The 14,781-nt window shown below is 45.7% G+C and overlaps 1 protein-coding gene across 1 annotated transcript in view; it reads left to right on the top strand.

Annotated features, from left to right (window-relative positions):
* OFD1 (OFD1 centriole and centriolar satellite protein) overlaps window positions 1–14,781 on the top strand; it is a 45,606-nt gene that overhangs the window by 20,558 nt on the left and 10,267 nt on the right. The window contains exons 10-17 of the mRNA XM_056131261.1: window positions 339–458; window positions 3,108–3,181; window positions 5,612–5,703; window positions 8,735–8,918; window positions 9,704–9,846; window positions 10,350–10,461; window positions 11,765–12,349; window positions 14,476–14,602. Of these exons, the coding sequence (XP_055987236.1) occupies window positions 339–458; window positions 3,108–3,181; window positions 5,612–5,703; window positions 8,735–8,918; window positions 9,704–9,846; window positions 10,350–10,461; window positions 11,765–12,349; window positions 14,476–14,602 (1,437 nt within the window). The remainder of the gene's footprint in view (window positions 1–338; window positions 459–3,107; window positions 3,182–5,611; window positions 5,704–8,734; window positions 8,919–9,703; window positions 9,847–10,349; window positions 10,462–11,764; window positions 12,350–14,475; window positions 14,603–14,781) is intronic.

The following is a 14,781-nucleotide window of genomic DNA, read 5'->3' as shown; positions in this document are numbered from 1 at the left end:
CTGGCTCTGCACTCAGGGATCACTCCTGGCGGGGCTTGAGAGACGGTATGGGATGCCGGGGATTGAATCCAGCTCAGCCTCATGCGAAGCAGGGGTCCTATTCATTGTCCTCTCACTTGGCCCCAACAACCACTGTCTGCTAATCCACATCCAGCATCACTAGGTTATTTCATCGTGTAGATGGAGAACTTCTAAGGTTTCTGTGTGCGTACTTCCCAGCAATGACAGTGACATCAAAGTTTAGTCTGTGGCACTAAAAGAATGTTTTTCTGACCAAAGTTTTACTTCCAATGTTGTGGTTTTCATATTTGCTCTGTTTTTTTTTTTGATAATTCTAGGGCTCAGAAAGTAAAAGAAGAAGAAAACAAAGCCATCAAAGAGTCATTGAAGAAACGGGAGGAGGATATTAAGAACATCGAAGAGACCTATGAAGAAAAACTTAAGAACGAAATTCTAAAGTAATTGATTAGTGTTTTTAAGCAGTAATGTGCTTCACTTGGGTTGGTGGCAACTGGACAACACTGATAAAGCAGAATAGATGGACATTTATAGCAGAATATAGTATTTGAAAATACGTATTATCATTATAATCAAGGCTTTTCTACAAGTATTTGAATTAAGGTCACCCAAATAACCACAGTACAAGGCTGGAGAGACAGCTCAAAGGAATGAGGGTCTGCTTTGCATGCAGGAGGCCTGGATTTCATTCCTAGCACTGCCTGGTCCCCGGGAGTGACCCACGAGCACTGAGCCAGGAGTTGTGCCTGAGGGCCCCTGGTGGGAACACAAAAACAAAAATATAAATATATATACCATCGTGAATAGAAATCTTTATTTGTTCTTGTGACTTCTCTAAGCTGTATCAAGAGCTTGAGATTTGCTTTAGTTTTTAGGGTTCTTTATGATTTTCTCTGTGCTATCACTCCAGCCCCTAAAAAGGTAAAGGCCCTCCCGTTGTTCATGGATTTGCTTGAGCGGGCCCAGTAACGTCTCCATTGGAGACTTTGTTGTTACTGTGTCTGGCATATCGAATACGTCATGGGGAGCTTGCCAGGCTCTGCTGTGCAGGCGAGATACTCTCGGTAGCTTGCCAGGCTCTCCGAGAGGGGCGGAGGAATCGAACTCGGGTTAGCACAGCAGGTAGGGCATTCGCCTTACAAGCGGCCAACATGGCTGACCCGAGTTCAATTCCTCTGCCCCTCTCGGAGAGCCCGGCAAGCTACCGAGAGTATTCGATATGCCAGACACAGTAACAACAAAGTCTCCAATGGAGACGTTACTGGGCCCGCTCGAGCAAATCGACGATCAACGGGAGGGCCTTTACCTTTACCTTACCTTATGATTTTCTCAACTTGCACAGCTGGTAAGCTGTAAAATTGGAATCATAATCACTTTCAGTTATCATTTCCTCTGGCTCCCTTGTGCTGCTTCTTTTTTTTTTTCTTGTGCTGCTTCTGAGATGCAGATAATTTAAGTTTATTGATTACTGTAAGTGGTTATATTGTTTGTCAGCAAACACATGCCTGGTATTTCTTCAAGATTGCGAGAAGCCAGAACATGGCAAACTAAAATGAATTATATGACATTAAAAATTATAAAGAAAGAAAATAATGGGTAGCTATGGCTACTCACAGTTTTCCTCTAGCTTTAGTTCCATGTTCCAGTGAATAATATCTTAATGCAAAGATATTAAATCCAAGTGGCAGCTTTTTTTTTTGGCTTTTTCGGCCAGACCCATCAATACTCAGGGGTTACTCCTGGCTCTGCTCTCAGGAGTTACTCCTGGCAGTTCTCAGGGAACTGCATAGGATGCTAGGGGTTGAACCTGGATCAGTTGCATGCAAGGCCAGTGCCCTACCCACTGTACTATTGCTCTGACCCCCATATGGCAGCATTTTGATCCCGTATGTGGCATATTAACTAATGCTCAGTTCATATTTACCAAGTCAACAAATGTATAGCTAAGAGATGACTCAACTGTGGGAATGTCTTAATCATTGGCAACTTTTTATTGTCATGTTTATAGTTTGTCATTCCTTTTCCATGATGTAGTACCTGCAAAGTTTTCTGCAGGTCATTCTCCAGAAGGGTCTTATAGAGAAACAAAACCTGAAGATTCAAACTTGTATCCATTTTTTTTCTTTTTTGGGTCACACCCAGCGATGCACAGGGGTTACTCCTGGCTCTGCACTCAGGAGTTCCTCTTGGAGGTGCTCAGGGGACCATATGGGATATGCTGGGAATCGAACTTGGGTCGGCCGCGTGCAAGGCAAATGCCCTACCTGCTGTGCTATCTCTCCAGCCCAAACTTGTATCCATTTTGAAATGATGGATCTTGCCTACATACTTTCTGCCAGGTCTTCTAATTCGGTAGCAAACACTGAAGTATCTGCAATTGTTAAACATTTAGGAATCAATGAAAAAAAAATAGTGAACACGAACTTTCCAAAACCCATAGAGAGCAGGAACTGTTGGATCATTTATCTACCTTTGGGTACCCTTGTGAGTCTGCCAAAGGTTGGAGTTTAGGGATTATTACACACAGGAGTGCTTCTTTTTCATTTCTTCCATCTCGGGAGCTACAATATCAGCGTGTACCCGCTGGTGGGGAGTAGTAAAACCTGGTGAGAATGTGCGTTTCGGGATCCCTCATCCCTAATGTACTAGCACATTCCCTAATGTACTGGCAGCAGTTGGATCTTCTGCTTTGCCGAGCTGCTGCTGAGAGCATAAGTACTTTGCTCATTGGTAGGGAATATTGACAGTGGATTAGAAGTGACTGGTTATCATCTGGGGTATACAGTCTGTCGCATACAGACTAAATATGTAATTTACTTCTTTATGTCAGTGGGGACCAACTGAGCAATCATTGCTCTCAGTAACCTCAGTGTAACACCACCCTTTAGTTTATGTGATGGACTTTGTGTGATAGACCCAATTTACAGGGTCACAGAAAGGTGATTCAGAGCCCCGAGAGTCAGAAAGTCAGAAATAGGCACATTGTTGTGTCCAGTGCCCTTAGGTTTCCCTCCAACCCCGTGCCATGGTGGGTTCAGGTGTTGAGGGCAGTCTGTCCAGGAACTCACAGGAGTCATTCTGATTCTCAGATGCCAGATCGAACTAAAGGATGATTACATCGCTAGATCCAACAAACTGGTGGAAGATGAAAAGAAGAACAAGGGTAAGACTTGAGAGGTGTGGGTGTGGTGGGGAAACTTATTTTTCTACTTCTAATGCATGTTATTAGTTTCCTAAGTTTTTTGTGGCTTTTTGGGTCACACTCAGCAGTGCTCAGGGGTTACTCCTGGCTCAGCACTCACAATTAATCCTGGCGTTGCTCGGGGGACCATATGGGATGCTAGGGATTGAACTCGCGTCGGCCATGTGAAAGGCGAACAAATGCCTTACCCCTGTACCATCTCTTCGGCCCGAGCTTCCTAAGTTGAGTCTTTTCTATACTCTAGTACATGGTTTACACTTAATTGTTCCTGCACGTTGCATATTTTTGCCCTTATAATTTTGCAAGATTATAAGAGCAACCACTGCCTCTCACTGGTTCTATAAACCTTCATGTTTAACTTTTCTTATCTCCAAGTGCTTTATCAGCCAGATTTTATCCAACTTGATTCAGTGTAACCTGTGAGTGTCAGGCAGGTGGCAGCAGCTTCCTGCCATCTGGAAATGATACTCCATGAGGGACTTCATTTTCCACTTGTGGAGAGTCTAATTTGAACTTCTTTCTGCCCTGTGACCTAGTTTCTTTTTCTCTTGCTTCTAGTACCTTTTTATGCTTCACATTTTCACTCAACATATCGCCTCATAAACTCAGAAATACGTTAGCTTAAGGTGAGAGAAGTGGGACGGTTTTTCAATATTTGCACTATTTTCCATTTCTGTGTATTTTAAGAAAAGCTTAAGCTTTAATTGGATCCTTGGGAGGGACCCAGGGTTGGGTACTTGCCACTTGGGCAGCGGGGGTCCGAGTGTGGCTGCTCCTCATGTGATTCTTGTGGGGACACTGGTGGATTGTTAGGAACTAACTCCATCATATATTCAGCAAATTATTTTTTTATTTGAAATATTCTTTGTATTTTTTATTTTTTTTATTAGTGAAACACCACGAGGTACAGTTATAGACTTACAAATTTTTGTGCTTGGTTTTCAGTTATATAATGATCAAGTACCCATCCCTCCACCAGTGCCCATCCTCCACAACCACGGGTCCCAGCATCCCTCCCACCCCCATCCCCCCATCCCACCCTGCCTCTGTGGCAGGTCATTCCCTTTTGTTCTCTCTCTTTCTCTCTCCTTTTGGGTTCTGTGGTTTGCAAGAGAGGCATTAAGTGGCAATCATGTTTGGTCTATAGTCTACTTTCAGCATGCTTCTCCCATCCTGGGAGGATCCTCCCAACATCCTTTATTTGGTGCTCCCTTCTCTATCTGAGCTTCCTTTTCCCCTAGCATGTGTGGCTGGCTGGCCTCCAAGTCATGGAGGAAAATTCCTGGTGCTAATCTTGGTCACTCCTGGGTGTTAGTTTCCCATTATGTTACTTTATGTTCCCCAGATGAATGCAATCTTTCTGTGTCTATCCCACTCTTTCTGAGTCATTTCGCTTAACATGATACTTTCCATGTAGTACCACTTGTATGAAAATTTCATGAGTTCATCTTTTCTAACAGCTACATAGTACTCCATTGTGTAAATGTACCAAAGTTTCTTTAACCAATCATCTATTCAGCAAATTCTTTGATGACATGCCTACATAGAATGGTGTGAAGTAAAGTACAGGCAGCACAGTAGGAACTAGAAAGCCCTAATAGACACATCTTTCAGGAGATTCAGACTTGTTAGTATGAGGCCTTTGAGTAGTTAGGGTCAAGTCGGCTCACGGACTATCACGAGGAAGTTCCCCAAGTCTGTGACCTGTATATCTGCTCATCGCCTGCTGGGTAACAGGGCTGCTACTTTCCCGCTGATATTTTGGCCTCGGCATTTGCTACTTGATTTTATTTACCTAGAGAGTTCGGAGAGCCCGGCAAGCTACCGAGAGTATATCTCTATATCTGCTCATCGCCTGCTGGGTAACAGGGCTGCTACTTTCCCGCTGATATTTTGGCCTTGGCATTTGCTACTTGATTTTATTTACCTAGAGAGTTCGGAGAGCCCGGCAAGCTACCGAGAGTATTCGATATGCCAGACACAGTAACAACAAAGTCTCCAATGGAGACGTTACTGGGCCCGCTCGAGCAAATCGACGATCAACGGGAGGGCCTTTACCTTTACCTTTACCTTTACCTTTACCTTTACCTTTACCTTAGAGAGTGGGGAGGAATTGGACCACACCCAGCAGCTTCTAGAGGCCTACCCCTGGCTCTTTGCTTGGGGATTGCTCCTGGCAATGCTTGGGGGAGCCGTTGTCATGCCAGGTATCGAACAAGGGTCAACCGTGAGCAAGTAAAGCACTTTAACCTGTGATTCTCTCTCACACCAACATCTGCTCTCTTAAATGATGAAGTAAGGGTCATTGGCAGCACACTGGTCATGAATGATTAAGTGATATTGGTATTCCATAGGAAAAAAATTGCTAAATTGGTTGGTTCTTCCTTTCAGAAAGAACTGTGCATTTGGAGGAGGAACTCTCAGCTTTAAAATCAAAACTGGAAGCGTTCAGTCACTCTGAAAACCATGCTAAAGAACTTGAGGTAACTTTCCATCCTGTTATTCTTTTTTTTTGTTTTTGGGTCACACCCAGCAATGCACGGGGGTTATTCCTGGCTCTGCACTGAGGAATTACTCCTGGCGGTGCTTGGGGGACCATATGGGATGCTGGGAATCGAACTCAGGTTGGCCGTGTGCAAGGCAAACGCACTACCTGCTGTGCTATTGCTCCAGCCCCCATCCTGTTATTCTTTTTTTTATTTTTCTTTCTTTTTTCTGCTCTCAGGGTTGTCTGTACAAATAGCACAGGAAGGACTCATAGGGAAACAGCCCAGAGGTTACCCCTATCCTTCCATGCTCACACTGACAGCCTCTTCGGGAGCCTGGGTGGGGTCCCGGGCACCTTTGGGAGTTAGAGCTGGCACTGGAGCTGCAGCGGGCTGGGTCTTACTTCGGGCTTTGGCCCTAGCCTGGGTTGCATCCTTGGTTTCAACCCCTGGCAGAGCGTGAGACTCTTGGCAATGCGGGCATGAGCATTTTCCCAAGCTCGGGGTGAGCAATATATGCAAGCTGACTGAGCCTGTGACTGTTCTTTGTGATAATGGCCCTGGCCTACTTGGACTTCGCAGGGACCCTGACAGCCTCGGCCTGGGAACTCATGGCCTTAGCATGGTTAGCCTGCATCTTCTTCAGGCCCTTCTTGTTGTGCTTCTTGGCAAAACGCATGTTCCTTAGGAATTTGGAGTCTAATTCTTTAAGAGACTCCTGTGTTGTGACCAAAGTTTCTTTCTTTCTTTTTTTTTTTTTGCTTTTTGGATCACACCCAGCAATGCTCAGGGATCACTCCTGTCTCTGCACTCAGGAATTATTCCTGGCAGTTCTCAGGGGACCATATGGGATGCTGGGGATTGAATTTGGGTTGGCCACATGCAAGGCAAATGCCCTACCCGGCCCTGACCAAAGTTCCTTTTATTTATTTATTTATTTTCTTTTTTGGTCATGCCCAGTGATGCACAGGGGTTACACCTGGCTCTGCACTCAGGAGTTACTCCTGCTGGTGCTCAGGGGACCATATGGGATGCTGGGAATCGAACCCGGGTCAGCCGCATGCAAGGCAAATGCCCTACCCGCTGTGCTATCTCTCCAGCCCCGACCAAAGTTTCTTAATGCCTTTTCTGTGCCATTATTGAGACTGGTTGTGCGTAGTGTGGTTCTTGGACTTGGCTGTGTCTGCATGGTTTGCGTTTCTACCTCTGGGAGTCACGGATGACTCTGGTTAACCGTACTCACCATGACCACAGTTCCCCTGTTATTATTTTCAATGAATCTTGAACAGTATATGAAAATTCAGCTTCAGTCCTACACAGCTATCCTCTTGATTTTAGGGGATTATTTAGTATTAAAGAACCCAGAGGTCAGAGGCTGAACTAAATTTACTTATTCCCTCATTTCAGTCTCGACCTCTTTTTTTTTCTTTTTGGGTCACACCCAGCAATGCTCAGGGGTTACTTCTGGCTCTGCACTCAGGAATTACTCCTGTCGGTGCTTAGGGGAACCATATGGGACGCCGGGGATTGAACCCAGGTCGGCTGCGTGCAAGGCAAACGCCCTATCCTCTCCAGCCCCAGTCTTGACCTCTCTTGAGAAGCAAAGAAAGGGCATGTTTTGGCAGTGGTGAGAATCCCATTCTCAATCCTTTCTCCCTTTACTGCTTGTGTGTCTCTGCCAAAGTTTGTGACCATACATTCCCTATCCGTAAGCACGGGGGTATTGCCCACGGCCCATGGTGGATGAGGGAATTCAGGGAGGCAGAGCAGTCAGTACTGATGAGTTTTCCCTCTCTGAACCATCCATCAGAAGTAGGGAAACCTTCTTGTCAATATGTCCAGATTGTGCAGAAACTAAGAAAATGAGATGCACTTTCCACATGCCACTGTTTCTTTTTTCTTTTCATTTGTGTGCTTGCTCTGTGAAGAACAGTACCGGAAGTTGGAGGACTTAAAATATATCCTGTAGGGCTGCAGAGATAGTATGAGGCTTAAGGTACTTGCCTTGCATGCAGCCAACCCTGGTTCAGATCCATTGCCAGGGGTCACTAGCCCCTGCGTGTGAAACAAAAATAAAGAAGAAAATAAAATATTTATATTTTTTTGTATCTAAATTTTGTTTTAATTTACATATATATTTGGGTGGGGGACACCCAGTGGTGCTTAGGGCTTACTCCTGGATCTATGCTTAGAAATCCCTCCTGGTGGAGCTTGGGGGAACATTTAGGATACTGTGAATCAAACCTGAGTTGACTACATAGAAAGCAATCACCTTACCCCTTATACTATCTCTCTGCCCCCCTAACTCGGGGAAATTTATTATAGGCTTTCACGGCCATGCATGTGGTATGCTTAGATGGGCAAAGTCCTTCCCCGCCCATGTCCTCTCATGTACCTGCATGCTCTGTCTCCTGTTTACATAAAAATGGTGCTGCAATCTGTGATTCTTTGGGGGGCAAGGTTATGCATGGAAAATGGTGTTATCATCTGCATCAAAAGCCTGTACTTGGGGCTGGAGCAATAGCACAGCAGGTAGGATGTTTGCCTTGCACGCAGCCAACCTAGGTTCGATTCCCAGAATCCCATATGGTCCCCCGAGCACTGCCAGGAGAAATTCCTGAGTGCATGAACCAGGAGTAACTCCTGTGCATCGCTGGGTGTGACCCAAAAAGGAAAAAAAGCCTGCGCTTGGGCCAGAGCAACTGGACAATGGTTTGCCTTGCATGTGGCAGACCCAGGTTTGATCCCTGGCATCCAATATAGAGCCCGCCAAGGAGTGATTCCTGAGTGCAGAGCTAGGAGTAGCCCCTGAGCACTGCCAGGTCTGGCCCCCAAAGCCTGTGCTCTGTAGGAGAGGAGTCTCCGTCTTGCCCCAGCTCTGGGCCGAAAGGTATTCATGAAGGTAGTTTGCCTCTTGTTTGAGGGGCCCAGACCTCTGCCAGGGAACCTTAATCAAATCACAGCTTCCCATTCAGAGCAGGTCCATGACGTTGTATTTCAAATACGAGTGCTCCTTTTGCAATTCCAGCTTGAATTAGAGTCTGCCAAAGTCCAGGTTTTAGCACTAACTGAGCAAAACCAGAAGCTAAATGAGAAGGTCAAGGAGAAGAACTCCATACTAAAGGAAGAAAACCTGGCCCTTCAGGCGCAAAACAGACTGCTCCAGCAGCGCCTGGAAGAGAGCAGAAATGAAAACTTTCGTCTCCGGAATAGTAAGTTCATTATGAGTTCGTGTGCTTGGCATTTCATCAGACTAATACTAGGAAGCTGTACTTTATACCTGCAAAGGAGCCAGCACCAGAGATTTGATAAAATGATATTTCTCAGATTGTAATTGTTTCCTTTTTGTTTGCTATCGCATAATTTATGGTGTCAGTGTAAGAAGATTTTAAAACTGTCCAGGTAGGCCTCTGGATAGGAACGGGCTTCCCTTGCCTTCTCACAGGGTCAGGCCTCCAGGGACTCCAGAGCTGGCCTGTAACGTCTCCCTGGGCCACTGTATCTGCACACCCTCTTCATCTCTAGGGATTTCTCCTTCACCAGCCTGCCAGCCCCATGCAATAGCTAAAAATGTGGTTCAGTTACAAGTCCAGGGATCCCCATAATCTTTGTGGCTATCCTCTGCAGGATACCCATTATTCAAGGGACCTCCAGTGACCTGACAAGGGGGTACTTCAAGGTTTCTAAGCCTGTACCCTAAGTGTTCTGCCATGGGACATCTTTTTTGGCCTTCCATTCACAGTAGAAGAAAGAGAGAGGTTTTCAGATCCTCAGGAAGCGTTAACTCCATCTAAGTAGGACCCTGAGGAGTCACCAAGATTGTCACTTGCATATATTAAATCATTTCGCTTTGAAATTGGTGAAACAGGATCAGTTAGTTCATTTGTAAAATTGACATCCTATTAAGGGCATCCCTGCCAAGAAACTTTAAGTGAATTTATTACATGAAATGAGAGAACTCCAGATTGTTGATGACCAGACTTTCTCACCTCCTTAGGACAACCAAGGTCATCATCTGCTGAGATTGTAGTTGTTGAGCAGGACCACCACCCAAACCCAGAAGGGTTTAACTCCAGTTTGCCTTCACGTGGGAGTTTTGAAACCCACAGGCAAGCTCTCCACAAGCAACTACGAACTGAAGTGAGTATCGCTTCCTGCTTTCCTTGTGGTGCCCATTCCCAGATGTCCATCATACCAAGTGATTTGAACACCCAAAAGAACTCCCTTGATCTGTTGTGTGTCCTTTCTCATCTGCACAAACGCTTGCATGTTTATATGCCTTGATAGTCATAATAGTAATCGAATCTGAAGGAAAGCAAACACACCCAAATACAAACTTCCTCAATTCCTGCTAGTTCCTGGTATTCTAGCATCTCTTGGTTCTCTCCTTGAGTCTGGCAGAGAACAGCGCGCTCCTTCTGAGGGCTGCCTTGTGCCCTGGAGGAGCTGTTCTTTGAGATGAGTTTAAAAGAGAGCAAAAAAAGTTATTCATGTGCTCTGCTTGTTTCTGTTTTATTGGGACACTGTGCATTAGAGTTGTAACACCTCTCCGAATTAGCAGACTAGGAAAAGTAAAGGCCCCATAAGAGGGGTTTCCTTTTCAAGTGAATTGTACACTGATTTCCTTCTCTAAACTGTTTCAGATTGAGCATTCTGCACAGCTGAAGGCCCAACTATTGGATTATGATTCTTCTGTGAAAAGGTTAACAGCACAAGTTTCTACTCTAAAATTGCAACTGAGACAAACTCAAACAGGTTAGAGTAATTTTTAACCTTTAAATGTGTGTGTGTTTCTCTTATAAGAGAAATGTCATAGGACATACATCACCAGGCTGAAACAATAGTATAGCATGTAGGGCATTTGCCTTTGCATGTGGCTGACCCAGGTATGATCCCTGGCATCCTATATGGCCCCCCAAGCACCTCCTGGGGTAATTCATAAGTGAATAACCAGAAATAACTCCTGAGCATCTCCAGGTATGACCCCAAAAGCCAAGAAAAAAATAATAATACACCATCATACATGTAAAACTCCCTTGATCATTTCAGAGAGTACCAACCCAGATCATTAACTTGCGTAATTGGTTCACAGATGTCTCATACCCCAACTCGAATGGTGTGGTGTGACCCATGTGTCCAAATCCCTCCCAGGCTTATGCTCTCCTCTCCTATTTGTTCCCTGGATGATAAGCCCAACAACTCTTGGGTGACTTGACATATTCCTCCACCAGGTGTGTTACTGTCAGAAGCATCAGAGGCCTCACATAGTCAGAAACTAGTCCTCACTGGTTTTGAAGTAAACCAGATTTCATTTGGAGGGTTTTAGGAAGGGGAAGGGGGGAGAGAAAGTGAGAGAGAGGAACACGCTCAAGAGTGAATGTGGGCTTCTCCAAAAGGCAGAGCCCCTCCACACACCCTAGCATCAGGTAAGAAAGCATAGAAGCACATACCTCAACAGGGAGATGTGGTGCTCAGGATCAACCCAGGGCTCCTGCACACAGAACACGCACTCATTTCATTGGGCCATCTCTCTGTCTCTTACTGATATGCCCCACCCCTTTTCCAGGTCACATAGAAAACAAGCAAAATCAGGTCTGGTTAAGCTTTCCAAATCTATTACAAATGTAGTTTGTGCTTGGAGCTTTTTGTATTTAAAGACTGTGGAAAATGCCCTGCATTACAAATGAAAATCTGTTAACCTAGTCTGTAGATACTCTTAGCCCATGTCAGTTGTGGCTGTCATTACTGTGGTTTAATAGTGCAATTATTTTTTGCTTTTTGAGCCATACCCAGCTATGCTCAGGGGTTACAACTGGCTCTGCACTTAGGAATCACTCCTGGCAGTACTTGGGTACCATATGGGATGCGAAGGATTGAATCTGGGTTAGCCATATGCAAGGCAAATGCCCTCCCTACTATACTATTGCTCCGGCCCCTAATAGTGCAATTTTTTCTTGTTAATACTTTTTTTTTAAATGATGATCTAGAGTGGATGGTAATTGTATTCTCCAGTGTTCCCCCTGGTTTTGTGCGCCCATTTTCCCCTTCTAACCCACAGCTTTGGAGAATGAAATGTACCACAATCCAAAGCCTTCAGGTCCAGAGTGCTCTAGTTCTCCCGGCGAGTTCTTGACAGGGAACGTTCCGCCCCTCGGCTCCGATGCAAGCGGCGACCTCCCCGGACTACTGCAAGACCAGGAAAGGCTGGAGGAAGGTGCAGTGAGGACTGAAAGGGGTGACCAGGAGACCGCTTCCCCTGATTCCGACTTAGAGTTTGTAGCCATCACCAAGGCTCGGGTGAAGGAGTTAGAGGAAGAGGCTGAACAACTGGAGAAGACCTTTCAAGACTACAACCTGCGGGCCAGCCAGCAGCAGCCTCACAGCCTGATAGACGAGGCACAGCTGCTTCCCCTGCAGTTCATGAGAAGCTCGCGGAGTTTCACACCCAGATCCCGGAGGAGATGTTTCCTCGCCGACAGCAGAGTGGGGTCTGAGGCTCCGCTGGGGGGCCTGCCTGATGGCGAGAAGAGCGAGTCAGCAGAAGGAGCATCCAGCAGTAGGTCCCCTCGGCGGAGGGGTATCGCCTCCCGCCGCCTGTCATCCATGGCCAAACGGAGCTTAGAAGATGAACTGGGCCTCGAAGGTAAGTCGCTCTGGCGAGAGATGCGGGCTGCCCTGCGTGGCATGGGCCCAGACTTTTTTTTTTCTTTTTTTGGGTCACACCCGGTGATGCTCAGGGGTTCTTCCTGGCTCTGCACTCAGGAATTACTTCAGGCGGTGCTCGGGGGACCCTGTGGGATGCTGGGAATCGAACCCAGGTGGGCCGCGTGCAAGGCAAACACCCTCCCCACTGTGCTATCACTCCAGTCCCTGGACCCAGACTTTAATGGGTCTCTGATCTACTTTTCTGAGCCACCAGGACTGACAGCCTCAAGCATCAGTGCCATCACAGGCTCTCCTTACCTCCGCCGACACACAGCCGGCCACATGGGCTGCCTTAGGGTAGAAGGCAGCGGATTGTGCCAAGTTTGCCAGCATGTTGGCCATAGGTTGCGGCTCCAGCGGTGACAGTGGCTTCCCCTTACCCTCTAGTGCTGCCACCACAGTGCCATTCCAGTGCTTGAATTGTGTGTCTTGTACCACTTCTGTGTTCACTCAGCTGCTTGCAAGGATGGCAGAATGCCTTTGTAAAGCAGTAGGATACTTTAAAAAAATTAATTGGATCACTGTGTGATGCACAGTTACAAAGTTCAGGATTGAGTTTGATACAATGCTCTAACACCCATCCCTTCACAAGTGTACATTTCCCAATACCACTGTCCTCAGTTTCCCTTCCACCCCCCCTCACTGCCCTATCAGCCTGTCTCTATGGCTCTGACAGGTCTCGCTCTCTCTCTTTCCATCTCTCCCTCTCTCCCTCCCCTCTCTGTCTCTCATTTTCCTTTTAGGCACTGTGATTTGCAGTATTTTTACTGAAAAGGTATCATGCATATCACTTTACCTCCTGTCAGCACTCAGTTCTTATCCAGAGTGATTATTTTCAACTATCATTGTATAGCGCTCCCTTCTCTGTCCTAATTGCAGTGTATCCCTTTGTGGCAAGCTTCCTACCATAGACCAGTCCTGGCGCTTGTTTCTACTGTCTTCGGGTATTATTTTCATACTATGTTTTTTTTTTTATCCCACAGATGAGTGTGATCATTCTGTTTGTTTACTTAGCATGATACTCTCCAAGGCCATCCATACATAAGCAAATTTCATGACTTGATTTTTCCTAACAGCTGCATAGTATTCCATTGTGTACATTTGCCATAGTTTCTTTAACCAGTCCTCTGTTCTTGGGCACTTGAGTTGTTTCCAGATTCTGGCTATTGTGAACAGTGCTGCAACGAACATAGGCGTGAAGATGGCTTTTCTGCATTGTGTGTTGGGGCCTTTGCTGGGTTGTGTGGAAGCTCAATTTCTAGTTTTTTGAGTAATATTTATATTGGTTTCCAGAAAGGCTGACCCAGTCAGCATTCCCTCTGGCAGTGAATAGTAGTCCACTTCTCTCCGCATCCACGCCAGCATTGGCTGTTCTTTATAATGCGTGCATGAGTCTTTGTGGCATGAGATATTGTTATGATTTGCATCTCCCTGATAATTAGTAATGCGCAGCACTTTTTTTCATGTCCTTTTTGGCCACTTTTATTTCTTCTAAGGAAGTTTCTGTTGATCTCTTCTCTCCATATTTTGATGGAGCTGGATGATTTTTTTCTTATGAAGTGCCACCAGTGCCTTAAATATCTTTTATATTAATGCCTTATCAGATGAGTTTTGGATAAATCATTTTTCCCATTCTGTGGGCTGTCTTTATATCCTGGTCATCATTTCCTTTCCTTTTTTTTTTTTTTTTTGCTTTTTGAGTCACATCCAGTGATGCACAGGGGTCATTCCTGGTGGCTCTGCACTCATGAATTACCCCTGGCGGTGCTCAGGGGACCATGTGGAATGCTGGGAATTGAACCCATGTCGGCCGCGTGCAAGGCAAACACCCTACCCGCTGTGCTATTGCTCCAGCCCTTCATCATTTCTTTTGAAGTGCAGAAGCTTATTAGTTTAATGTAGTTCCATTTGCTTCCACTTTCTTGGATCAGCAGTGTTTTATCCTCAAAGATACCTTTAGCTTCAGTGTCATGGAGCGTTAGCAGTAGAATTCTTTACAAATCACCTTGCTCTCTTCTCTCTGAAATTTGTAATATTCTCACCCTGGTTCCTTGTGCCCCGTAGGTGATGGACAGTCTTGTGTGAATAGCACAGATCGTTGTCTAAACAATATGCTTCAGCCTTTAGCAGCTGAGGCAAAATGCCGTTCTCCCACCCATTCCCACTACAGCACTCTGGACCCAAATGCCAGGTAAGCACCATGTTCTCCTCAGCTTGAGCTAAGTCTGGTTATCTGTTTGGTTTACGTAGGTGATGGTAAAGCCCATATCATGACAGTCTAGAATTTGGAGTCACAGATATTTGAGAATTATCTGAATTACCTGGGATAAAAGAGTCCTTTTAAACCGGAGAGATAGCTCAGTGCGTTTT

Source organism: Sorex fumeus, unplaced genomic scaffold (assembly GCF_029834395.1).
Source record: "Sorex fumeus unplaced genomic scaffold, SorFum_2.1 ptg000086l, whole genome shotgun sequence".
Classification (NCBI taxonomy): domain Eukaryota; kingdom Metazoa; phylum Chordata; class Mammalia; order Eulipotyphla; family Soricidae; genus Sorex; species Sorex fumeus.
This window is presented reverse-complemented; position numbering and strand designations above follow the sequence as displayed.